The sequence below is a fragment of the Dasypus novemcinctus genome, chromosome 6 (genome assembly GCF_030445035.2).
Source record: "Dasypus novemcinctus isolate mDasNov1 chromosome 6, mDasNov1.1.hap2, whole genome shotgun sequence".
Taxonomy (NCBI): domain Eukaryota; kingdom Metazoa; phylum Chordata; class Mammalia; order Cingulata; family Dasypodidae; genus Dasypus; species Dasypus novemcinctus.
Genome location: NC_080678.1, coordinates 130,909,638 through 130,934,102, shown reverse-complemented (window position 1 = coordinate 130,934,102; position 24,465 = coordinate 130,909,638). Strand labels below are relative to the sequence as shown.

General features: G+C 44.1%; 1 protein-coding gene across 1 annotated transcript in view; it reads left to right on the top strand.

Annotated features, from left to right (window-relative positions):
- The window catches only part of GLUD1 (glutamate dehydrogenase 1), a 36,214-nt gene extending 13,628 nt beyond the window's left edge, over positions 1-22,586 (top strand). The window contains exons 3-13 of the mRNA XM_058299411.2: positions 4,197-4,252; positions 4,824-4,887; positions 8,446-8,540; positions 12,410-12,589; positions 13,337-13,474; positions 13,685-13,822; positions 14,173-14,253; positions 14,948-15,071; positions 15,807-15,898; positions 20,178-20,240; positions 21,225-22,586. Of these exons, the coding sequence (XP_058155394.1) occupies positions 4,197-4,252; positions 4,824-4,887; positions 8,446-8,540; positions 12,410-12,589; positions 13,337-13,474; positions 13,685-13,822; positions 14,173-14,253; positions 14,948-15,071; positions 15,807-15,898; positions 20,178-20,240; positions 21,225-21,344 (1,151 nt within the window). The 3' untranslated portion in view covers positions 21,345-22,586. The remainder of the gene's footprint in view (positions 1-4,196; positions 4,253-4,823; positions 4,888-8,445; positions 8,541-12,409; positions 12,590-13,336; positions 13,475-13,684; positions 13,823-14,172; positions 14,254-14,947; positions 15,072-15,806; positions 15,899-20,177; positions 20,241-21,224) is intronic.
- The last annotated feature ends 1,879 nt before the right edge of the window (positions 22,587-24,465 follow it).

Genomic DNA, 24,465 nt, shown 5'->3' with positions numbered 1-24,465 from the left:
TTCTAAAATAAATACCTCTACCTAAAATGGAAATATATTGGTTTTTTGTGTGTTTTTTCCTTCAAATTTTTAAAAAATAATCACATGTCCCGTACTGGATTCCCGTACATCACCCCACCACCAACACCCTAAATTGTTGTGACACATTTGTTAACAATGATGAAAAATCCCATATTCCCTTATACCCTCCCGTTCTTGACCTTAGCATTGATCTAGTACCTTCTGTGCCATTCCTTTAAAAATAACAATCTGCGGTGTTAGTTATATTTACTACGATGTGTTACCATCACCTCTATCCATTTCCACACATTTACAATCCACTTTGTTATTCACCGTTCACTCAGCATCAGTACCCCCTTCTCAACCCACTTTCTGTCTCCTAGTAACCTATACTATCGAGTTTTAACTCTTTGAGTTTACTTATCGTATTTAGTTCGTATTGGTGAGACTGTACAATATTTGTCCTTTGTGTCTGGGTTGCTTCGCTCAGCATAATGTCCTCTAGGTTCATCCATGTTGTCATATGCAGCCACAATTAATTTCTACTTACAACTAGGTAGTATTCCATAGTCTTTTTATACCAGATTTTGTTTTATCCATTCATCAGTTGATGGACACTTTTCCATCTTTCAGCAATTGTGAATAATGCTGCTATGATCATCAGTGTGCAAATGTCTGTTCATGTCCTTGCTTTCAGTTCTTCTGAATTTATTCCTAGTAGAGGGATTGCCGGATTGTACAGCAGTTCTTTATTTAGCTTCCTTGCTTTCAGTTCTTCTGAGTATATTCCTAGTAGTGGGAGTCTATACTTAGCTTCCTGAGGAACCGCCCAGCTGCTCCACCAAGGCTGCACCATCCTCCATTCCCACCATCAGTGAAGGGTGCTCCTGTCCCCCAGCTCTTGTAGGTTTCGGTTTTGTTTTTCTTTTTAATAATGGCCATTCTGTATGGTGTGGAGTGATAACTTATTATAGTATTAATCTGCATTTCCCTAATAACTAGTGATCTTCAACATTTTTTTCATGTGCTTTTTGGCCATTTGTATTTCTGTTTAAGTTTTTTACCCATTTTTCATTGGGTTGCTTGTCTTTTTATTTTTGAGTTGTACGACCTCCTTATATAACATGGAAATCAAACCCTTATTGGTTATGTGATTTCCAAATATTTTCTCCCATTGAGTAAGCTGTCTTTTTACTTTCTTAACCAAGTCTTTTGAAGAGCAAAGTGTTTAATTTTGAGGTCATCCCATTTATTTTTTTTTCTTTCATTGCTTGTGCTTTTGGGGTAAGGTTTAAGAAACTACTGCCTACCACGAGATCTTAAAGATGTTTCTCTACATTTTCTTCTAGGAGTTTTATGGTTGTAGCTTTTATATTTACATCTTTGATCCATTTTAAGTTAATGTTTGTTTCAAGTGTGAGCTAGGAGTCCTCTTTTCTTTTGGCTATGGAGATACAGCTCTCCCAGCACCATCTGTTGGATAGACTGTTCTGGCCCAGCTGGGTGGGTTTGTTGATTCTGTTGTTTTTTTCCTTCTCAATTTCATTTATTTCTGTTCTGATCTCTGTTATTTCTTTCCTTCTACTTGCTTAAGGATTTAGTTCTTTTCCAATTCCTCTAGCTGTGTAGCTTTTTTTTTTTTTTAATGTAAACATTGAGAGCTATAAATTTCACTCTCTGCACTGCCTTCACTATATCCCATAGGTTTCGTATGGATATGTGATATATTGTATTCTCATTTTCATTCATCTCAAAATAGTTCACTGATTTCTCTTGCAATTTCTTCTTTGACCCACTGATTATTTAAGAGTATGTTGTTTAACTTCCATTTAGTTGTGAATTTTACCTTTTTCTGCATATTTATTTCCAGCTTCTTTCCATTATGATTGGAGAAAGTGCTTTGTATAATTTCAATCTTTTAAAATTTATCGAGATATGTCTTGTGACCCAAAATATATGGTCTACCCTGGAGAAGGATCCGTGAGCGCTTGAAAAGAAAGTTTATCCTACTGTTTTGGGTCCAGTGCTCTATAAATGTCTTTGGGTCTAGTTCATTTATCATATTATTCAAGCTCTCTGTTTCCTTATTGGTCCTCTGTCCAGATGTTCTCTCCAATGCTTAGAGTGGTGTATTAATAAACTCGCCAGCTTTTATTGTAGAGGGTTTGCCAGTGTGTGCCTCATGTATTTTGGGGCATCCAGGTTAGGTACATAAATATTTATGATTATTTTTTCTTGGTGAATTGCCCCTTTTATTAATATATAATGACCTCCTTCGTCTCTTATAACAGTTTTTCATTTAAAATCTATTTTGTCCAGTATTAGTATCACTACTCCAGACCTTTCTTGATTACTATTTGCATGGAATATCTTTTTCCAACCTTTCAGTTTCAGCATGATTGTGTCCTTGTGTTTAAGTTGAGTCTCTTGTAGACAGCATATAAATGGCTCTTTTTTTTTTAATCCATTCTGTCGGTCTGTGTCTTTTAATTGGGGAGTTGAGTCCATGAACGTTCAGTATTATTAGTGTACAGGCATTACTTTGTCTATTTTATGCTTTGGCTTTCCTTTGTCATATTTTACTGTTATCTGTCTTTTTATCCTTACTAATAATCTTCATTTCTATACTCGCAGTTCTCCAACTCTCTCACCTTTGTCTTTTCCTCTTTAGTATCTCTTGTAAATTTGTTCATTTAGTAACAAATTCTGAGTTTTTGTTTGTGAAGACTTCAAACTTACCCTCATTTTCGAAGGACAGTTTTGCCAGATAAAGAATTCTTGGCTGACGGTTTTTCTATTTCATAACCTTAAATATATCATACCACTGCCTTCTTACCTCCATGGTTTCTGATTAGAGATCAGTCTTACTGAGCTTCCCTTGTATGTGATGCATTATTTTTCTCTTGTTGCTTTCAGAATCTTCTCTTTATCACTGGCATTTGACATTCTGAATAGTAGGTATCTCGGAGTAGATCTGTTTGGATTTATTCAGTTTGGGATATGTTGTCTTTCTTGGATATTGATATTTACCTCTTTTATAAGGGTTGGGAAGGTTTCTTTCATTCTTTCCTCAAATACTCTTTCTGACTCTTTTCTGTTCTCTTCTTCATAGGATACCTATACCTTGTGTGTTTGTGCATTTCATATGGTCATTCAATTCCCTGAGATCCTGCTCTGTTTTTTCCATTCTTTTATCTTTCTGTTCTCCTGTCTTTCAAGTTCAGATGCTCTGTCTTCTAATTCACTAATTCTGTCCTCAAAACCAATTCCAATCTGCTATTATATGCCTGTAATATATTTTTAATCTCATCCATTGTGTCTTTCATTCCCAGAGCTCTGTTACTTTTCTTTGCAGGCTTTCAGATTGTTCTTTAGGGTCACCCAGTATCTTCTTAATATCCTTTATCTCTTTAGCCATATTTTCCTTCAAGTCCTTGAATTGATTTAAGGAGATTTCTGTGAATATCACTGTTTGTTGTCTAAATCCTGTGTTTCATCAGAATTTTTAGTTTGTTCCTTTGGCTAAGCCATCTCTTCCTGTTTCTTAGTATGGCTTGTAATTTTTTGCTGATATTTAGGCATCTCATTATGTTGGTGAATTTACTCTGACAATCACTTCCTCTTGCCGAGTGGTTTTGTTTCATGGCTCTTTTTATTTTTGGTTCAACTTCTTCTAAGTCTTTAAAATTGCCCAGTGTGAGATATCAAAATTGGACCAGGGACCCACTAATGAGGCACAAATCAGATCCAGAAATATTTTTATTTATTGCAGTTTCCCTGCTGGCCAGCAGATGGCAATTGTCAGCAGCTCTTTCCACAGAGGTATCATCTCTTTCAACCTCCACTTGCCAGTGTTTGTGGTCTGGCCAAAGCCAAGATTTCAAGCCACCATCCACTACATCCTCCTTCTTCCCAAGGAGGAGGCTGCAGTGAGCCGCAGGTTTTACCCAGGCTGTTCGTGGAGGGTGGGTGCCATGCCCACCCTGGTGGCTTATGGTTTCCACCTTGGCCCCTTTGTCTCTCTGTCCCTCTGCCTCCTGGACGATGCACAGCCCTCTCCTGTCCACATGCCCCAAAAGCAGCTCCCTGGGACAGCATTTTGCCCTTCCTCCCGAGCCCATCTTCTCAGCAGTTTCTTCTGCCTTTTTCTATTTCCAACCTTTCTATGAAATAACAGCTGCGGTTTTCTGTTCCAGATGTGCCGTTTGGGGGTGCTAAAGCTGGTGTCAAGATCAATCCCAAGAGCTACACTGTAAGTAGTAAGCTAAGGTTTGTGCTCCTGCGGCATTCACAAAAGCCTGGGGCTACCGTCCCTCTTTGTCCCCAAATCAGTGAGAGTCATGGTTCCTGTGACTTTTCAAGAGGAACTGAAGGGCAAGTGAATCACTTTCTCATTGGTGTTTGCCTTTTGAAAGGTCATCTGCTTAAAGGCACTGTCCTCCATTTTCTTACTTGGTCAGAAGGTATGCTTTCACTTTGATAGGCATTTATTTCTGTGTTTGTTAATTATTAAATTCACCGTTTAAATGACAGTATACCCTGGGAGTGGCTCATAGGGTCCTATGTGAATGTAAAGAGAACAGGAATTGGGATCTGAGCCCAAGTTTTCTCTGGCGTTTGTATGGACTGATTCTTGATCCCTTTTTTTCTCATCTTTAAAATAGAAATAATTATGCCTGCTTTAAGAGTTCCAAGGACTACAAGAGAAGATACATGAAACAAATGTATATTTCTGTATATAACTAGAGAGAGAAACCATGATGCAGATGCTCATTATTTCCCTAAGTGCTTTTTCCATCAAAACTTTTTCCCCCTCTTTACAGGATAATGAATTGGAAAAGATCACAAGGAGGTTCACCATGGAGTTGGCAAAGAAGGGCTTTATCGGTATGTATTGCCATGAGGCATTGTGCCTAAAATGGGAACATCTAAATATAATTGCCTTAATTTAAATTCCTCCTGTTTTTATCCACATGTGCATAGAGTTGCCCTTTTTCTTTGAGAAGCTAGATCCTGAGATGCGTGTGGTGAGCAAATCTGTGCCTATTTCGGACACGTTCCTACTGGACAGTTCAGGTTCCCAGGGTTTTTTAATATATATATATATGGACGTACTGGGGATTGAACCTGGGACCTTGGACATGGGAAGCAGGTGCTCAAACCACTGAACTTGACCCTCTCTGCATTATTCCAGCATGATTACTGAGCACCTAACAGGGCAAGAGACTGCCACCTTCACAGTTTTTAAGGGCCTTTAACATCACAGCCCAACCCTTTCCTTGATTCACAAACGAGGAAGCCAAAGCCCAAAGCGGGGAGTGAGTCGGGTGCCAAGCCAGCGCCAGATCCCAGCTCTCGATCTGGAGCACTGCTCTGCTCCTGCACCACGTGCTCAGCTGGCACATTCCAGTCGTGAAGAAATGTTCTTTTAAAACCTGATTGCCAGGCAAACGCACAGAGCCTAGCCACCAGGAGCCAAGCACATTGAACAATTTGGGGTGAAAAAGAGAGAGTACCTGTGCATAGGTAGGACATTTAGCATTAGAAAAGCAGGCCTGGGATCTGAGCAAAATTCTTAGCACTGTGGCATTCCCCAGGAAAATCCCTGAGGCTGGGAGTGTTGCCTTCCTAACAACATTGCCTTCAGTCCTGGAACACTGGGTGTCTTTCCATTTATTTAGGTCGTCTTTTCATTTTTTTTCTATAACATTTTATAGTTTTCAGTGTTTTTGTCTTTTCAATGCTATTGTAAATGGCATTGTCTTAATTTCATTTTCAGGTTGTTCATTGCTAGTGTATAGAAATGCAATTGTTTCATACTGATCCTGTATCCTATGACCTTGCTGAGCTCATTTTTTAACTCTAAAGGTTTTTTTGTATGGATTGATCGTGTCATCTTCAAATAGAGTTAATTTCTTCCTTTCTAATCTAGATACCTTTATTTCTTTTCCTTGACTAATTACCCTGGGTAGAACCTCCAGTACAGCATTGAATAGACGTGGTAAGGGCAGACTTCTGTGTCTTGCTTATCTCACGGGGAAAGCCTTTGGTTTTTCACCCTTCATAATGTTACTTTTACCTTTATTATCAGCTTGAAGAAGTTCCCTTCTCCATTTTTGAGTGTTTTCATCATAAATAATGGTGACTTTTGACAGACACCTTTTCTGTGTCTACTAAGATGATCATAGGACTTTTGTTCTTTATTCAGTCAATATGATACATTGTCTCGATGCGTTTTCTTTTGTTGACCAGCCCTTGCTCTCCTGGGGCAGCCCCTCGTGTGGTCGTGGCTTGTGCTCTGTCTTGCGTAGTGCTAGATTCTCCATTCACAGGGGACGCTGGTCTCTGGCTTTCTTTGTCTTCAGCTAGTTTGATTTCAGGGTAGTGCTGGCCTCGTGGCATGAATTAGGAAGCATTCCTTACTGTTCTCTTTTTTTGGAACAGTTGGAAGGTTTTGGAATGGGAAATGAAGGTTGTCGTTAGTTCTGTTGTGTGAGTCTTTGTAAACTGTGAAGTTCCCTTGCAATAGCCCGAGGCACCCAGCCTTCCAACCCTCCTTTAAAGTGAGGCGGTGCCAGGGATTGAGCCCAGGACCCTGTTGTCTGGGAAGCAGCGCTCAGCCGCTGAGCCACGCCCTCTCTCTATCTCCATTTTCCAAAGTTACTCTCACAGCTCAAATCCTAAGCTCACGTTCTGTTAAAGAAGCTGCTTTTTTGGTCAGTTTTCCATCCGATTTATACTACCATGAGATAGAATGGTGGCATTTTAAATTTCTAAAGGGTACTTACCTGTTCTAAAAAGGATAGACTTCTTTTCACAGACCTGTCCTCTGTAAGACGTTTGAGGATGTGTCTCTAATTCAGAAATCAGTTGTGCTCTGTGTATCCCTAGACCGTGTTTCAGTGAACATAGTAATAATGCTTGGAGGTTTTGTTTTGGGTGGATGGAGCTGCCTGGCCTTCATCTTGTTTACACCAGCTCGTGGTTTTTGAGAAGCAGTTTGTCATGATACATTTCTCATTTCCAAAATCTGTACCTCAGAGTTGCCACTTGCCAGCAGCCCTTCTCCCTTGGAATCGTTACCTGAGGAAACGAGCTTGTTGAACGTATGATGCTGCTGAAAGCAAGCATAATACTTTTGTAGGAACCTCTAGCAGGATTCAGGAGCAATTTGCCACGTGTACCTTAGGAGAAAAGCAGTATGATTAGGCAAACTCAGGCCGACCCCCAGCTGAGGATTGGGAATTGTGAGCTCTTAGGAGCAGCAGGTCCTTTGTCCGTCCAGCAGGAGCGTGGGGTGAGGGAGTCAGGGAGATAGGTAAGGTGCCTGAGGATGTAGGGAAGGGCTAGGTGAGGGGCGGGGATGGGTAAATGGGCCACCAGGCCAGTCCCGTGTCCACTGCCTCTCAACCTGGGCAGAACCTTAGCTGGCCCCTGAAATGTAGAAAAACATGAGTGTACCTTATTCCTTGCTTAAAAGGTAAAAGTTACAGGAAGGACTCAGGTATAGCCCTTAGAAATCACTAGTTTTACATTAATATGTTTTTTAAACAAATCCATTTTATTGATACATATTAATAAAGCATACGGTTCATCCGGAATGTACAATCAGTGGTATTCAGCATAATCACATAGTTGTGCATTCATCACTGCAATCATTTTTTAATTAATATTTAATTGATATTTTAACCACTGTTAAAGTTGTGTTTTTCACTTTACAAAAATGAGTTTTTATTATATAATCGGAACAGTGTAGGAAGTTACACACAAGACTCACATCCAGAGAGAACACAGTGAACGTTTTGGGTGTCTTTCCAAACTTGTGCATACATTTGTACACATGGATAGAGGGAGGGGGAGGTGTGAATTGAACGTTTTACTCGTGCTGTCAGAAGCCGGCCGTTAGTGCTGTTGTGATATCTCACTGCCTGAGAGTGCACTTCTTACAACCATCGAACTTTTTAATTTGCGTCACTGTGACCTGAGGAATGGAAAGCCAAGGCCTAGAAACTTGATGCACACTTAAGTGAGTAAGCTTTGATGAAGAGGCAGAGCAGCATTCTCTCCGTGAAAGTATCGTGGGGTTTAGGCAGTTAATGGAGCAGCACCGCGTATACACACATGCCTTCACCGCAGCGACCCTGCTTAGGTCGGGCGAAGTAGGACCATTGCCTCTAATTTTCAACTTAGAAACTGGGGTCGGCAGAGGCTGAGCTGATGGGCCTGCAGCCACCACTCAAAAGTATCCTGTGCACAGCCCAGAGAAGGGGCCCCATCCCATTCTGTGTGTGCAAGTTTTGTAGTGAAGCCCTTGATGGGTCTTCTATGCCTTCAGTTAGGTATGCAAACAAGACCTACAGTCTTCCTGCCACAGCGACTTAGGAGGAGCCTCGTGCGCGAGGTGCATGTGTCTTAAAGCCTGAGCCCCTGCCCTCGTGCCCCCAGGTCCCGGCATCGACGTGCCTGCCCCCGACATGAGCACCGGGGAGCGCGAGATGTCCTGGATCGCCGACACCTACGCCAGCACCATAGGGCACTACGTGAGTACCCGTGGCCGCAGGCCTCACCTGTGTGTGCACCCCTCTGCCTGCAAGAAAGGAAAACACGAACTGGGACCCGGAGAGCTTGACCCTCACAGAGTTTTGCTCCTCCCCTTGGATAATCTTGATTTGCCTGTTATTTTACTTCTATTTTTGCCTTTTTAAGTAGTGAAATCAGTGGACACAGGCTGAGCTTTGACATGCACATTACCCTGCGCTGGGCACCAGCCACCAATCAGCAGGACACGACTAGACACGAGAAGAAAAAGAAAGGAACACTTGCATACACACATACCCCCAGTGGGCTTTCAGTCAAAGTGGAGATAAGGCACGGAAGTACCTGACACAAGGCAGAGAGTTATGACTTCTGTCAGAAGGCTTCCTGGAGAAGGAGGTGTTCAGGCTGTGCCTCGAGAGCAGGTAGAATTTGAACATGCTGAGATTTGGAGGATGAGAGGAGGAAACACGGAGGGACCAGGATTGGCTATAGAGAGGCAATAGAAAAGAAGAGGGCAGGGGCAGAGGAACGAGGACAAAAACACCAAGCCCTCGTGTGTCTGTTTTGCTCAGCAGTGAGTGAGAGCCTCTGCTGTTCACCGTCCCTGGGGAAGAGCAGCTGGTGGGGGTGCTTGCTGCGCCCAAGAGGGGATGGTCGCCTCCTGCAGGGGGCCACAAACAAGAACCTGGAGATGTCCACGAGAGGCAGAGCAGGGCTGGCTTGGATGGGATCGAGGGCAGGGGTGAGGATGGGGTGAGGTGGGCTGGAGAGAATGCTGGTTCTGGGTAGCCGCGGAGCACGAGGAGACCACGGGCTTTCCGTCTCTGGAGGGGACGGAGCCCAACAGACAGAAACAGCCCAGGAGTTGGGGGAGATGCTCATGTAAAGTGGGTGCTCCAGGCACGGTGTTTGAATGGCTGGGCCAGGACCTCGGGCAGGCTTAGAAAAGCCTCCTCGAAGACAGGGCCGTTTGGTCTGCACTCGTAGGGGTGAGCAGACCTGCTCCAAGGGTGGGGGAGGTGAGCATTTGAGGCGGAAGGAAGCACCTGGCCAAGGTCAGGAGTGCAAAAGGGCGGCTAGCTTGGGAGGCTGCAGGAGGATGGGGTGAGGGGCCGGGGAAGGAGGTGGGGCCAGGTCACTGCCTGTGGATGATGGCCAGGCTTGAACACCAGGGCGCCGCGGAGAGCACCCCGTGAGCACCTGAGGGGACGTGGGCGATCGGCCTGGACGAGGGTGATGTTGGCGAAGTTGCAGGGAAACATGCAAGGGATAGGTGTAAAGCGGTTAGAGGGGAACAGCGGTCAGCTCCGAGCGTGAGGAGGGCTGCACCACATGTGGATGCTGGACCCCACCAAGAAGCCACGCTCAGCAGAGCAGCGGGACCCAGGCCGCCGGGCGCTGAAGGAGTGGGGGGTTTACAGGGGCCTCCCAAGGACAGCAGCCCTGGAGAGGAGGGGCTTGGGAAGCCGGCTGCTGTCCTGTCCAGCAACCGCCCATGCGAGTGGGAGGTGGGGACATGCAAGTGGCCGGCCCCCGTGGAACAGAGGCTTTGGAGAAGAGGCTATTTCCTTCTCCAGGAGGGCGGCTGGAGGGGCCGCACCGTGTCCAGGAGCAGGGCAGCCCCCACGTCCCCGTCCTGACCCCTCACCAGCTAGCTCTGATCTGTGGCGAGTGCTTCAGGCTCTCCATGCCTCGGTTTCCTCGTGCATGAGGTGAGCAGAGCAATAGCATCTCTTCATGGGACTTAGGATTAAACACACAGTAACGTAACACACTTAGTGCAGAACTCAGCCTTTAGAGAGCACAGAAAATATGTATCTGAAGTGCTCCCTCGGGTGAGTGGCACGAAGCCCCTGAAATAGAGCGGGCAGCGTGAGGCTCGGCCAGCGACTGGGGAGTTGACGCCACTTCCAAAAGGGCAGTCGCTTCTCTGTCCGCCGCCTTTTTATGCCACAGTCTTGTTTCTTAATGAAGAAGGCAGTGAGCCGCTACTCACAGCTCGCTCAGCGGTGGCCCCTGAGGTTCTGTGAGGCCAGCTACACCTGTGACTATCCTGGTAAAAGACTTTCCTTCAAGGGATAGAGAACCCAAAATTAGGGCCTGTGGTAAGGAAGCCGTGATTGTGTTCCTTATTTCCACACACGATGGGAACCTGGCAGCAGCACTGCTGGCGCCAGGCCTACCTCCGACGGTTCCCTCACCCCCACATTTGCATCTCCACTGTTAAAAGAGTTGGCACTAGGCCTGCAGTTCTGTATTCATAAGTGTTCCTTATTCCTGAAAGAACACTGTGAGGAAAGTGAGAAAACTGCTAATTCTCTAAGTCAGTTTCCTAGGCCGTTTGATTTGATTTGATTTGATTTAGTTGTTTTGTTGGTAATTACACAAGTCATACAGTTCTAAGTCCTGGCTGTGAAAACATTGAAACGGTGCAGATGAAGGCTGGGTCCCTTCTCAGCTCACCCTGCTGGAGTGTGTGTCGGGGAGTAGAGGGTCTGGTGCAAAGTGAGACGCTGTGTTTGGTTTCACGTGGGTAGGAAATTGCCTCAACAGGTTTCTTGAATGGTCCGTTATTTTCTTCTGATTTCCTCTGTGTGACAGCACTGTTTCTAGGTTCTCCTGTCCCATGGGTGGATTTGTTTATCCCACACTGTTTTCTAGCGTATTCCATACCTTGGAAGAGATGCCCTCCTGAGCCCTGTTCTTTTTTCTGCGTAACAGTAACACCTCCACATTATCAGGTCAAGCAGTATGCAAAGTGGGTGGTGAAGACCCCCATTCCTAGCTCTTTCCAGAGCTGTCCACTGCTCCCAGATGCCCTCTGCCCACACACACCGGGGTCTTTGGGTCTCACCCCATGGGCCTTTTTTTTTTTTTTTTGCTTTCTTTTTTATAAAAAAATTTATTTCAGTAACATATATACAAACTAAAATTTCCCCCTTTAACGGCATTCCAATACATAGTGTGTTATATAATGCCATTAATTACATTCACAACATTGTGCTACCATCATTATCATCTATTACCACAACCTTTCCATCATCTCTAACAGAAATTCGATACCAGTTAAGCTTTAACTCTCCATTCCCTAGCCCTCCCCAATCCCTGGCCTTCTAGCTTCTGGCTCTGAATTTGCTTATTGTAATTATTTCATAACAGTGAGATCATACAATTTAAGCCCTTTTTGTGTCTGGCTTATTTCCCTCTCCTTGACATCCTCAAGGATCATTTCTTTCCTAACTCAAATGGTAGTATACTAAATATACAAAAAACAATTACTGAAGGTACAATTTCTGGGCCAGTTGTTATTTTTATTTTGATAGATATGCCAAATCTCCCTTCAAAACCCTTGTTTTGTTTTGCTTGGTTTTGTTTTTAAGTTTTAATAATCCACTCTTTTAGATGCACTTGAGTATCCCTTGTAAAGCAGCATTCTGTTGAGTTTCAGTGAGTTTGGAGGAAGCGTGTGAGCCTCCCCCTTCTACCCCGCGGCAGCCTCCGCTAGTCTGCAGGCTAGAGTCTTAAGGCACTCGTCTCCAGGTGACCCAGCACCGTGCCTTAGTAAGGCTTAAATGTTTGAAGGAAAAATCGGAAGCCCAGCTGTCTCTACATTTATGAAATTAGGTTGTACGTGACATTAAATTCCTAAACTCCTTGTTTCTCCCTGTAGAAGGTCTAGTCTAATTTACTGATTTGTTGTTTATTTTCTAGGAACAGGAAGCTATAAAGGTGAAGCCCATTCCACCCCCACACACACCCCCACCTTAAACACACCCAGTGGGTGCAGTGCTCCAGCGCTTTGATGTTAACCCTTGCCGTGCTGGCTCACCATAAAAACAGGCCTGACGCTCCCTTTCTCCATTTGACGCAGGACATCAATGCACACGCCTGCGTCACCGGCAAGCCCATCAGCCAGGGCGGCATCCACGGGCGCATCTCCGCCACCGGCCGCGGGGTTTTCCACGGCATCGAAAACTTCATCAATGAAGCTTCGTACATGAGCATTTTAGGAATGACACCAGGCTTTGGAGATAAAACCTTTGTTGTTCAGGTGAAAAAAACAAGTTTTCTTAAGGAATAACTGAGATACCGTCTTTAAAATTTTTAATGTTTTAAAATTTTTATGGTTTTAATCTCTTGAATTTTAGAGTGGTGGCTTTCAGAGTAATCCTTTATTTTTTGAACCTAGGGCTGTTCTAGTCATTATTTAATTCAGTAATCAAATACCACTTTATTGTTCAAGATTTTGATATGATTCATATGATTAGAACTAATTTACATGTTCACTCAGAGATACATGCAAAACTATCGCCAACTTCTTTGGGTCGGTATTTGAAGAACTCGAAATTGTTATGCAGAAGGTGAGGTCTCTTACCATAATTTTCTAAAACTCTTAAAATGTACAGAAAGGTTTGACCCACACTTTGAACTTTCAGGAAGCATTTGCTTGGTATTTGATGTGTTAGCCTGCCTTAAACTTAGGGGACTCTAAATCCTTCTAAAGTGGAAGCAGGGTGCATTTTTCCCAGTTAGTGGCAGAGCTTTTCATGGCGCAGGGGGCCTGAGGCCTGCTGGTATCACTGACTTGCCCACTTCCTCTCAGGATTTGTCATCACAGATAATGTCAAGGTAGAATTTTAATGTTGGAGAGAAGCCGTTAGTGTAGCATTTCTTGTAAGCAAAGGGATTTTGAGAGCTGCTTCTAAGTTACAGCATGGAGATTTAACTTGGTCAAGAGAGGGCTCTTGCTGTCCACATTAGGCTAGAATTTCATCTTGTGCTTAATTGTTCTTCACAGGGGTTTGGTAATGTGGGCCTGCATTCTATGCGGTATTTACATCGTTTTGGTGCTAAATGTGTTGGTGTTGGTGAATCTGATGGGAGCATCTGGAATCCAGATGGCATTGACCCAAAGGAACTGGAAGACTTCAAACTGGTATGCCAGTCCAATATCTGAACAGTTTGACTACTCTAAGCCTTGTAAAGTTGGAACCAATCTTACTTAAATCTACTTCTCGTGCTAATTTGTTTTTAAATGTTAGCTCAAAGAAAGCACCCTTACTACATGAGTTTTCATGTCAGAGGTGCTGAACATAAACATTTAGAACTCTCCTGCAGCCCTTTACTCTGACTTCTAATATTGCAGCAACATGGGTCGATCATGGGCTTCCCCAAGGCAAAGCCCTATGAAGGGAACATCTTGGAAGCAGACTGCGACATACTGATCCCCGCCGCCAGCGAGAAGCAGCTGACCAAATCCAACGCCCCCAGAGTCAAAGCCAAGGTGAAGCCCTTGTAGGGGCGACGGAGCCTCACCAGAGGACAGTGTCGGCATGTAGAGAGACGGTCTTGTCCCATATAGTCCACCCACTTGAAGTGTACAGCTCACAGCTTTTGATATTCGTAGGCTGTGCAGCTGTCACCACAGGGCCCTCTTTAACCAGACTTCCGAAAAGTAGCACAAAAAACTGGGAAGTAGAAAGGTAAAAGGTAGTTCTGTCTTCATAGAGTGAAGTAACGTTTTTAATTTTACTTTTAACTGGAAGTCATTGTCATGCTCTCATGCAGTCTCTTGCCCTCAGGGGAGAGGATGTGAGTATTCTTGGCCTTTCTATGTATTTGCGACTCTTACAGATCATTGCTGAAGGTGCCAACGGACCCACAACTCCAGAAGCTGATAAGATTTTCCTGGAGAGGAACATAATGGTTATTCCTGTAAGTGTTTTATGGTTGCCAGGTTTTGTATGTAGTTGGAATCATAATTGTCTTCTGCAGGGAATTGTGGAGCAGAGAAATAGTTTACCAAACTGTAGTGAGTTTTTCATTTTGGTTTCAAAAATAAAAGGTGGGGTGAGGAATTATATGTATGTATTATGTATATACACACACATATATTTATATTCAGGATACGGCTAGTATAATAAGCCTGTCTGTTTTCTTCCATCTTCAGGCTCTTTCTTGAATTTGAAGAATCCCATTTGCAGAAAGTACTTAGAAATTTTAATTTTACTGAAATAGGCTGCCCTTGGGTAGTGGAAGAGGGAATGATAATCTTCTGGTGATATGCCACATGGACATTCCTCCCCCCTTGGTTGGTGGGCAAGCAATTTTGTCTGAGAACTTTTCCAATGGAGAAGAGGCTCTAATCAAAGTTGATCAAATGGTTGTTGATGAATAAATCAATAAATGATTTTTTTTTCCCAAATGGAAAAAAGCTGAGATAACTGTGAGGGGATTTGTGGAATTATTCTACGAGTGAAATTCCTGATACTACCTAAGCTATAATTAGGAAGTTGGCAGTTTTAATCTGCTTTTATGTGATTTTGAGTTTTTAGCACATCTTAAGCTTTTGTTAAGACCTCCATCTTCTGATTTCTTTGGCATTGCCCTGTCACGTTGCTTTGTACAGGATCTCTACTTGAATGCTGGAGGGGTGACCGTGTCTTACTTTGAGTGGCTGAAGAATCTAAATCATGTCAGCTATGGCCGTTTGACCTTCAAGTATGAACGGGATTCTAACTACCACTTGCTCAGTGAGTCTGATGATCTTGTTCTCCAAAAACAATTATTTTGGGCCAGTCAGAAGGCTGGGGAAATGTCTGCTCCTTAGAGGATGTAATTTCCTTTTTGTAATCCTAGCGAATTTAGTCTCAGAAACAGAAGATTTTTACTCTGTCTCATGAGGCTTGGACTCAGTATAAACAGTTCGTGGGTAGTTTTTATTCTGTGAGGCCGTGATCCCAGAACATGAGCTACAAGTTAGTAATATTATCAGAAGCATCACTTTAAACCTGAGCTCCACTGTTGAGGCCGTCTAGTGTCAAGAATTTTTTTGGGTCTTCTGATGAGAACATTTGCTTCTCCTTGCCTAGAGTAAGCCAGAGAGTTAGCAGTAGCAGTTCCCACCCAGTGGAAAGAAGGCAGAGGCAGGACCTGCAGCTGCACTGCTTTCCTCAGCTCACGCTGAAAACCTGGGTGAAGGGTCCTTCTGCTTCCAGCTCTTCTGCCTCGGCGTTTTCTTTCTGTTAGAGCCAAGGAAAAGCCTTGCTAATGGGTGTTATGGAAACGGAGCAGTGACCTAAATTCACATCTATATAGAAATTTGGCAAAGTGCTGTGCGCCTTTTTAACTGAGTTTTAAATGACAAAAGCTTTCATGCCATTTGTGGTGACGGCTTCTAAAACTGTTAGTTTCGGGCTTGTGGGTGTAGTTTGGGACTTCTGATTCTACTTCCTCTTATCTTTCCTTCATCTCTTGGCTGTTCATAGTGTCTGTTCAAGAGAGTTTGGAAAGAAAATTTGGAAAGCACGGTGGAACTATTCCTGTTGTGCCCACAGCAGAATTCCAAGACAGGATATCGGTGAGTGTGGTCAAGAGTCGCGTTTTACACGCACGCGCTGTCTGCCCTGTTCTTCATCTTGAGCCAGCTGGATTGCTTTGAGTCAGGGGTGGTGATGAGCATGACAGTAATTGTGCGGCTTGCGTACACTCTGTACCTGCCCTTCGCCGTGTTCTAAAAGCAGGGTGTGCATCCTAGGGGCTAAATAATGAGTGCTGGTGCTTGCACAGTGCAGATGACTCAGCAGGCAGTTCTGACACCCTCGAGAGATTGTTCTGTGTTTTCATGCTTTATCTAAGCTTCGGAAAAATAGAATCGAAAAGTAAATGTAGATTCACCTGGATTGTATACTCAGCAAGTCTGTGGTAAAATAGTTGTGCCTTTTTTCTAACAATGGTGTAGACTTGATAGAGTTCTTTGGAGAATAATTTGAAGAATTATTAAGTTGTTCCTGCCATTTGACTCGATAATAATCTCCCCTATGGAACTTTATCCTAAGAAAATACCTGCAACTGTATTTGCAGTCATTTTTTTAAAAAAAATTTTTTTAAAGAAGCTTTAGATTACATAAATGTTACATCAGAAACACGAGGGGATTCCCATATACTCCTCCCCTTCCCCTCCCACGCTTTTTCCCATTAACAACATCTTTCATTAGTGTGGTACATTTGTTAAAATTGAAGAACACATATTGAACCAAGGACTATAGTTTACACTTTGCCCCACACAAGTTTATAGGTTTTGACAAAATGTATAATAACCCTTATCCATCATTTCAGTGTCCCAAAAACGCCCCCATGTTACACCTATTCTTCCCTCTCCCTCCCCTCAGAACCTCTGGTGACCACTGCCTTTATATCAGTGATACAGTTTTTCCATTGCTAAAATAACCATAAATCCACTTAAGCCTGTAGTTGCTTTTCCTCCTCATGTTTGTTCATTCCTCAATCTTGAGGATTTGGGATGGTGATAACTACCCTGGCTCTGATTGAGAGGGGGCTTGGATCCCATGGGCAGAGGGATGAGACGGTCTTGTTTGCAGTTGTGGATACTCTTTTGGGGTGGTGGGGGGGAGGGGATGGGCGTTGTCTATTATCATCCTTTTGTTAATTGTCCTTGGTGTGTCTGATAAACTGGTGAGTAGGTGTTGAAACTCTATTGAGATTCAGGTTCCATATGAACAACTGGAAGTCTCTGGGACATATATTTAAAAAGTATACTACTAATTATAGGCTCAAATAAAAGGAACAGAAGAGCCATGTGTAGAGAAATTATAAATGGAACTCTGTTCCATTGGGGAGCATATATTCCAAAGTAAGGCCCATTGAGAGAGAGTCAACTTCCTGAAATTGTGTGCCCCACCTGTAGTGTCTAGTGTCTCTAGCGCCCTCAGGAGCCGTGCTGTTTGCGGCACTGTTGACTGTGGCAGCTAGTGAGATCCTGCTGAGACACGCATAAGCATAACCTCTGGAATAACCTCCTGGCTCACTTTGAAGTCTCCTAGCCATAAAAATTCATTGTTATTTCATTTTCCCCCCTTTTGGTCAAGGTGTTTTCACAGATTCATCACTACTTAGTGTTTGGTAATAATTCCTCAGTGCCACTAAGGCTTATACCCGGGAGTCATGTCCCATGCTGGGGGGAAGGTATGAGTTTATAAGCTGAGTTTGGCTTAGAGAGAGTCCACATTTGAGCATCAAGGAGGCTTTCATGAGGTAACTCTTAGGCAATATATAATACTAGACTAAGTTTCAATTTCACAAGAACAAGGTTCAGAAGTGCAAGCATCAGTATCAGGGGCCTGGCATATTGATATGCCCTCCTTCACTGGGCACTGCCCACATACTCGGGGGATTCTTGCTGCTCTATTAGAGAATGTAGCAGGTGCAGTCATTTTTTTTTTTAAATTAGGTTCTATTTAACAGCCCAATGGCAGAAAAATGGCTAAGTTTTAATATATATTCTTGTGAAATATTTCAGTCATGGGGAAATTTTTGACTGTTGTATTAAAGGGAAAGTTAAGGTTTTTATTTTGAAGGAGAAGAGCTGCTTTAGCCACTCTGACTTCTGACTGCTTTCCCACAGAGCCGTGGCTGTTCTGGTGCCACTGGCTAGAATGTCCTAACCCCATTTCTGGACCCACAGCTTTTTCTGAAAGTCTCCTCTGCATGCCAGAATGGATTTCTCTTTTGGTTACCCTGGGGTTTCATAGAGTCCCATTCCAGGGAAGGTGTGAGGCATTGGTCTGCTCGACTGTCTGACTGGGTCTTGCTCTCTTTGGTCTCCCCATTTCCTAGGCTGGCACCTAGCAGTTGCTCAAACTGCAGCCTTAGGGTGTACAGAGAAGATACTAAGTATGTGGATAGGAAGACCAAGCTCTGAAAGGCTTTCTTTCCTTTTTAAAAAGTAATCTTTGACCCAGTGTATTGGTCTCCCAATTTTCAGATAGTTGCAGTGCTCCTGATTTCAGTTCTTGCTTCCGTTTCTCATCTCTTAACCAAGTTGTTTATGGCAAGGAGCCTTATAATAAATGACAAGTGAAAGTTTCTTTCTAGCTCCCTCTGTCTAGTTCCCCCACTGCCAGCCGATCTCTGACCTGTCTTCTTTTCCTTGTCCCTCTTCACCCCGTACTGCCCCACTTCCCTCCTTACCCTTCTTAAATTCCCCAGCCGTCCTTGCCTCCTTCTTTGCTTCGTCATAGCCCTTGTTAATACCTGGGCCTGATTAAACCCAGCCCTTTGCCTCCTCCCCCAGCGCCGCCTGGCTTGTCCCCATCCGTGTTCCATTCATCTCCTTGCTCTCCTGAACGATGGGTCATATTTCTTCACCCCTCTTCCTGTAGACGGACTCTTCCATCAAAGCCCAGTCCTTCTGTCTGCGCAGTGCATGACCTGTCCCAGCCTCTCAAACGCACCATCCAGCAGATCTTCCCATCTCTCTCCTGCAACATCTGTTTTCCCTCTACTGGGTCATTCTTACTGGTGTATCAAATGCTGTATTTAAAAAATAAAAATCGCCATCCATTTCTTTCCACGATATTGCCACTTTTCTGTATGCCTTGCAGCCAGCCCCTCACAGTAGTGCATATGCTCTCATCTCCAGTTCTTGAGTATTGGAACCCACTCTTGTGCCCTCCTTGCCACCCAAAGGTCACCAGGATCAGCATTGCCAAGTCCTCCTCATTCAGCTCTTGTCACGATCAACCACTCCCCCCTTGAAACATTTTCTTGTCTTGGATTCCAGGACGCCGCCCCTTCTAGTTGCCTCTTGCTGGTACCTCCTTGTGCCACCGCCCTTTTAGCCTCCAAGGGCCTCAGTCTGTGGGTGTGCCATCTCCTTCCACGAGAACTGAGAGCTGTGTCCTGAGCACCTTGGCCCAGTGTGGGTGCTCAGTAAACGTTCATTGGATGAGGGGAACAGCCATATTTGTAAACCCAGTTTCCTCCTCCTGGCTTGAGAGAACAAAGACCAAATTTAACCCAAGTGTTTCTTAGAACAAATGCTGTAGAAAAAGGCTTTCTTAAATGAACACAGTGACTTGGATGGCATCCACCATGTTTCCCCCAGTGTTAAAATTGGAACTCTAAGATTCCGACAGTGGCTGTTGGGGACCCACTTGAAGCTTCCCCCTGGCTGCCGAGGGCTTGTGTTGGAGAGCTCTGCCCGCCGCATCAGGGCAGCAGTGAGAGAACCGTCTTAACATTTTATCGGGCATTCCAAGAAACAAGTTTTGTAATTAGAGGAATCTTTGTAAACAAACAGAACCGAGGTCAGGGATTATTGGCAAAGAAGAAAGCTGATTTGGTGGTGGGGCCCCGGGTACAGCCCAGCTCTAAAAATAGCTTCCTGGGACCTCGGCCATCTTCTCTGGTCTTCACTTACCTCACTGGTGAAATTAGGGAGGTGATTAAAGTTGGGGTATGAAAAAACTACAATCCATCCAGCTTCTACATGGTCATGGTGCTGTTACTGCTAGACAGGATCCCACCCTGGGGGTGCTCTCTGTGCCCTGGATGCTGCCCCTGTTCACCTGGGAGCAGGTGCACAGGCATCGTCACATGACAGGCACCTGGGGCTTGGGCATCCTGTGTCTTAGATGGGCGACGGTGCTCATCTCCCCACTTGCCCTCATACTTTTGTCTGTTTGTTTTTTTTTTTTAATTAAGAAGAGACACTGCGAATACTGTCCTACCTGTATCTTATTAAAAGCCAAAACTGTTCCTTGTGGCTGTACCTTGTCTTGAGAACCCTTTGTCCTCAGAGGTGGAGCATACCCTCTGTGTGTTCTTTCTCCTAACAGGGTGCGTCTGAGAAGGACATCGTGCACTCGGGCTTGGCATACACGATGGAGCGCTCTGCCAGGGTACGTGTGCTATGCAGATGCTGTTTGCATTGCTGCTAATTCCATGAAGTACAACTCAACCGTGTCATCTCAGTGCCAGATTGTGCGTGGGTATAGCAAAAGGCAAACTGTTTAAATGCTCCTCAGTGGTGTTTAGCAAAACATGTGCTCCTTCAGTCTTAAAATGATGAGGATTGTTTTCTCTTTGGGGTCTTCAAATAGGTTTAGCAGGCCTTCAGAAAGAAATGGCAATCCCAAGTTAGGAAGGGGTGGTGTTTGGCAGTTAGCCAAACTGAACTTGAGCTCTGTGTGTCACTATATTATAGCTAAAGGAAGCTCCCATATTACAGAATTCAGTACAAGTGTTTTGAACTTGGGGCCTCTATTGCAAGGCCTTAAATGCAGTTTGAATCTGCTTTTCCAAATATCTTTTTGAGTTCATATTTAAGTTGAAATAGCACAAATTGATAATGGTGGAAAAGAAGCTAGTGGTCTTTGGGTTTTTGGTTTTTTTTTTAACTGAGATATAATTCATGTATACAATTTTTTTGCAGCCATCACTACTATTTTAATTTCATAACATTTTCATCATCTGTTCTTAGTTTTTTTAATCGTTACCAAATATATCAAATGAATATGCTCCAGATAACTGAGTATCTAAAGGGCAGAGGCAGCTCACATCTAAATATCTAAGGAGGAGAGCTGGTGTAGCTCAGTGTTTGAGCACCTCCTTCAGGGTACTAGGTCCCGGGTTCAATCCCTGGTACCTCGTAAAGAATATTCTAAAGAGTAATTTTCTTACTGCTGCTAGGACAGCCCTGGCTGATACTGATTAGAATGTCCAAACTAGTCTGTTCTAGTCCCTGAGTAGTTGGTCTTTTGCTGCCCAAGTCCTGCCCTCGAAGCGGTGACGGGGTACCTTGTCCTGGGCTTGCGTGTGCCGGGTGCGCGCACTGCCCCCTCTCCAGCCGAGTGGCCTTCACTGCCTCATCCCCCTCGTTTCAGCAAATCATGCGCACGGCCATGAAGTATAACCTGGGGCTGGACCTGCGAACGGCCGCCTACGTCAACGCCATCGAGAAGGTCTTCAAGGTGTACAACGAGGCTGGGGTGACCTTCACCTAGAGGGCGCGGCTGACTCCAGCGCCCTCTGCACCTTCCCTCCTGCAGACCTATTGCGAGTTTACGTGTAACCACAGAACGCTCTTTCTCTCATGACTTCTTAGGTAATGGACACCATTCTCAACCAGTCAGTCCCAGTCAGCCCCAAAAGAAGAAAGAAACGAAGGGTAGGGGATCATGTACCAGCTGATGACTGTGACAGTAGGGCCCTCTGGAGTGTTTTGCCTTTAAATAAAAAGTCTCTCCCGTCTGGCTGTGCCACCTTGCCCTATAGCTGCTTCCCAACACATTAACTCCCTGTTGTTTGGGGTCACTTTTATCCAAGAGCAGCCCATTGCGTGCATCCTTTCGCTCTGGCAACACCTGGGATGTCCTGTAACTTCAAAGTAGTGTGTGGCATTTTCAGAAGGTGGCATGGTCCTAAAGTGAGTTATTAGTATTTCAGATCAGCAGAATAACTCAACTTTACAGGTTGCAAACAAAAATAAAAGCTGTTTCTCTTTATGCATTTTATTCTCTTAGAATAAAATAAGTACATGCTGCTGTAATAAAATTGCCTTTAATCACTTAACCAGCCTAACCTTGACTCAAGCAGTGAATGCCTATAAACATAAATAGAAAAAACTAGTATTTTTATAACATAAAACAGTATCATTTATAGCTTATCAGTTGTGTATTGTTGTCCAATAGAAATTAAAAGCCAGATAGAGAATTACCTTATCTTCATGACAGCAAATGACGGAGGCTATTTTTGTTAAGACTATCTGAGCTTGCTAAATGTAATTATGATACATAGTCCAAAGATTGCAGTACCCTCCTTATCATGTTAATTAATTTCTCTTCTGAAGATCTATTGTGTTGACTAATTGAGTAATAATTCAAAGAGTATCCCAGGAGGAAACCCACTTCCTCGGTCTGCCTGTTTGGAGACTGGCTGGCGGGCCTGAGCTGCCCGGTGGTCCCAGCCCCTCGCCGTCCCCCTGCTCTTAGAGGCCTCCCAGGCTGCACACAGGCCTAATTAGCAGAGTGCGCTGGAAACAGCCTTGGCGCCAGGGTTTTGTTTGGGGGTTATTTGGCCAGGGTCTTTTGAAAAGTAGCATCCCAATGAAGTACTAGATATTTATGTAATGAATGAGCTTTTTTTTTTATTAACAGTAATACCCTTTCAGAAATTTCTAACTACTTTGTAACTGCATGACTTAACCTGGTGATAAAAGCAGTTATTAAAAGTCTACCTTTTCCAAAGCTTGTTTCTTTGTGTTTTAATATTTGATAGTATCTCTTTTACTAGATGATAAAACTGCAATTGGTTCTCTGAAAAAAATTTTAATAGCTACACCACATTATGAGCTGCTTTCAAGTGGCACAAATTTAATTCTTAAATTTCTTTTTGCTTCAGTTTATTAATATTGGGCTTTTCTGGGAGAAGAGGCTTTAGAGGAGGGGTTCTTAACCATTTTTGTTCCACGGGCCCCTTTGCCAGTCGGGTGATAACCGCAGACCCCTTACTAAGGCCACACTATCCCATGTGTTATTTAATAAATATATCACAGCTGCACCAACACGTCCCCACAAGAATAATGTGTTTTTGAATTCTAGTTCAAGCTCGCAGGCCCCTTATTACAGACCCTTGTTCTAGACCTTAAACTTGAAGGGAGATTTCTGCCTGGTGTTGGTTTTTGGTAATTCAGCCGCAGATTGTAACTGCTCGTTGAGACAGTACCAGCTCTTGAAGTTCCTCGGTTACATCGCAGTTCTGCCCTGCAGGGCTCTGCGCAGCCGGCCGGGGGCACAGGCCCCAGGGCACATGCACACGGGGAGCCCCTAGTGGGGTGCCAGGGCATCTCCCCGCATTCCAGGTGCAGCACTGAAGCGTGTCAGAGGGAAGTTCCCGTCGTCAGGAAGAGAATGTGAAAGCGGGTGATCGTTCTTTGTCTGGCCTCTGGCAAGCATGTTGGGAATGTTTATAGTGGATTTTTTTTAAGATAGACATTGATGGCTGCTACTGAGATGAGAGAACTGGTATGTTCCCTGACATCGTAGGGAGGTAAAGAACATAAAAGCCTTTTTTTCTTTCTAAGTGGTGCTTTTGAAGGGCAACCCTATTCTTAGATGAATGATTTACTTTTTTAAAAAACCTGGAATCCAGGTCCTGGCAAGCGTCAAGAACATGGCACCTTAGAACGGCAGCCTCTCGTGGTGCCCTTGCCAGCCCTCCCCACTCCCCACACCAGCGTCACAAGGAGCTGGTCCATGCTGCTCACGTGAGTCTCTGGTCCTGCTTCTGGAGGAAGCAGAATAACCTTTGTGCATAAATTAGGGTGCCAGTCTGATGACAGCAGGAAGTATGGAACAAGGACACATTTTGTAGACTCATCATCCCAGAGCTTCCCTGTATCTAGAGCTCATAGAGCTCTCCTGCAGAATGCTGTAGGAGAATAATCAAATCCCAACTGCCTGGGGCAAAGGAGTACCAGCTGTGGGACATACAGTTTAGTGCCTGGAACGATGAGGAAACAGTGTCACCTGGGAGAATGGGGACATGCATATACATGCAAATGGGAATTCCTACAGCCACGCACATGCACCTAAGACAAGACCCTTGCACAGAAAAGGCTGGGAACAACCCTAGGTTTTTGTCTCAGACTTCTCTGAACTCATTCCCAGGTCCTGGTTCAGACAACTAAGCTCTGAAAGAAAGCACTAGACAAGTCGGCCCACAAATACTGGGTATACTGGGTTGTTTTTGTGTTGGTGTTTTTTGTTGTTAGCTCCTGGCATTCAAGGAAATCTCTGTCATAACACACCAACTCAACGCACCCTTCCGGAACTAACACCTCCGAATCTAAAATTCCAGAGATAACATTAAAATACCAAGATGTTGAGGTTGTAAAAATATATCACAGTGCATACAAAAAAAAACAGGAAAAAGCCCATGCAAAGGTGCAGGAGTAAAGTATTAGAAACCATCAAGGAGAAACACCAGACTTGGGACATACCAGACAAAGACTTTAGAACTGGCCCTACATATCCTCAAAGAACAAAAGGAAAACCTGGACAAAGAACTGAAGGAAGTCAGGAAAACAATAGATAAATATAAAAATAACAGGAAAAGGAACCAAAC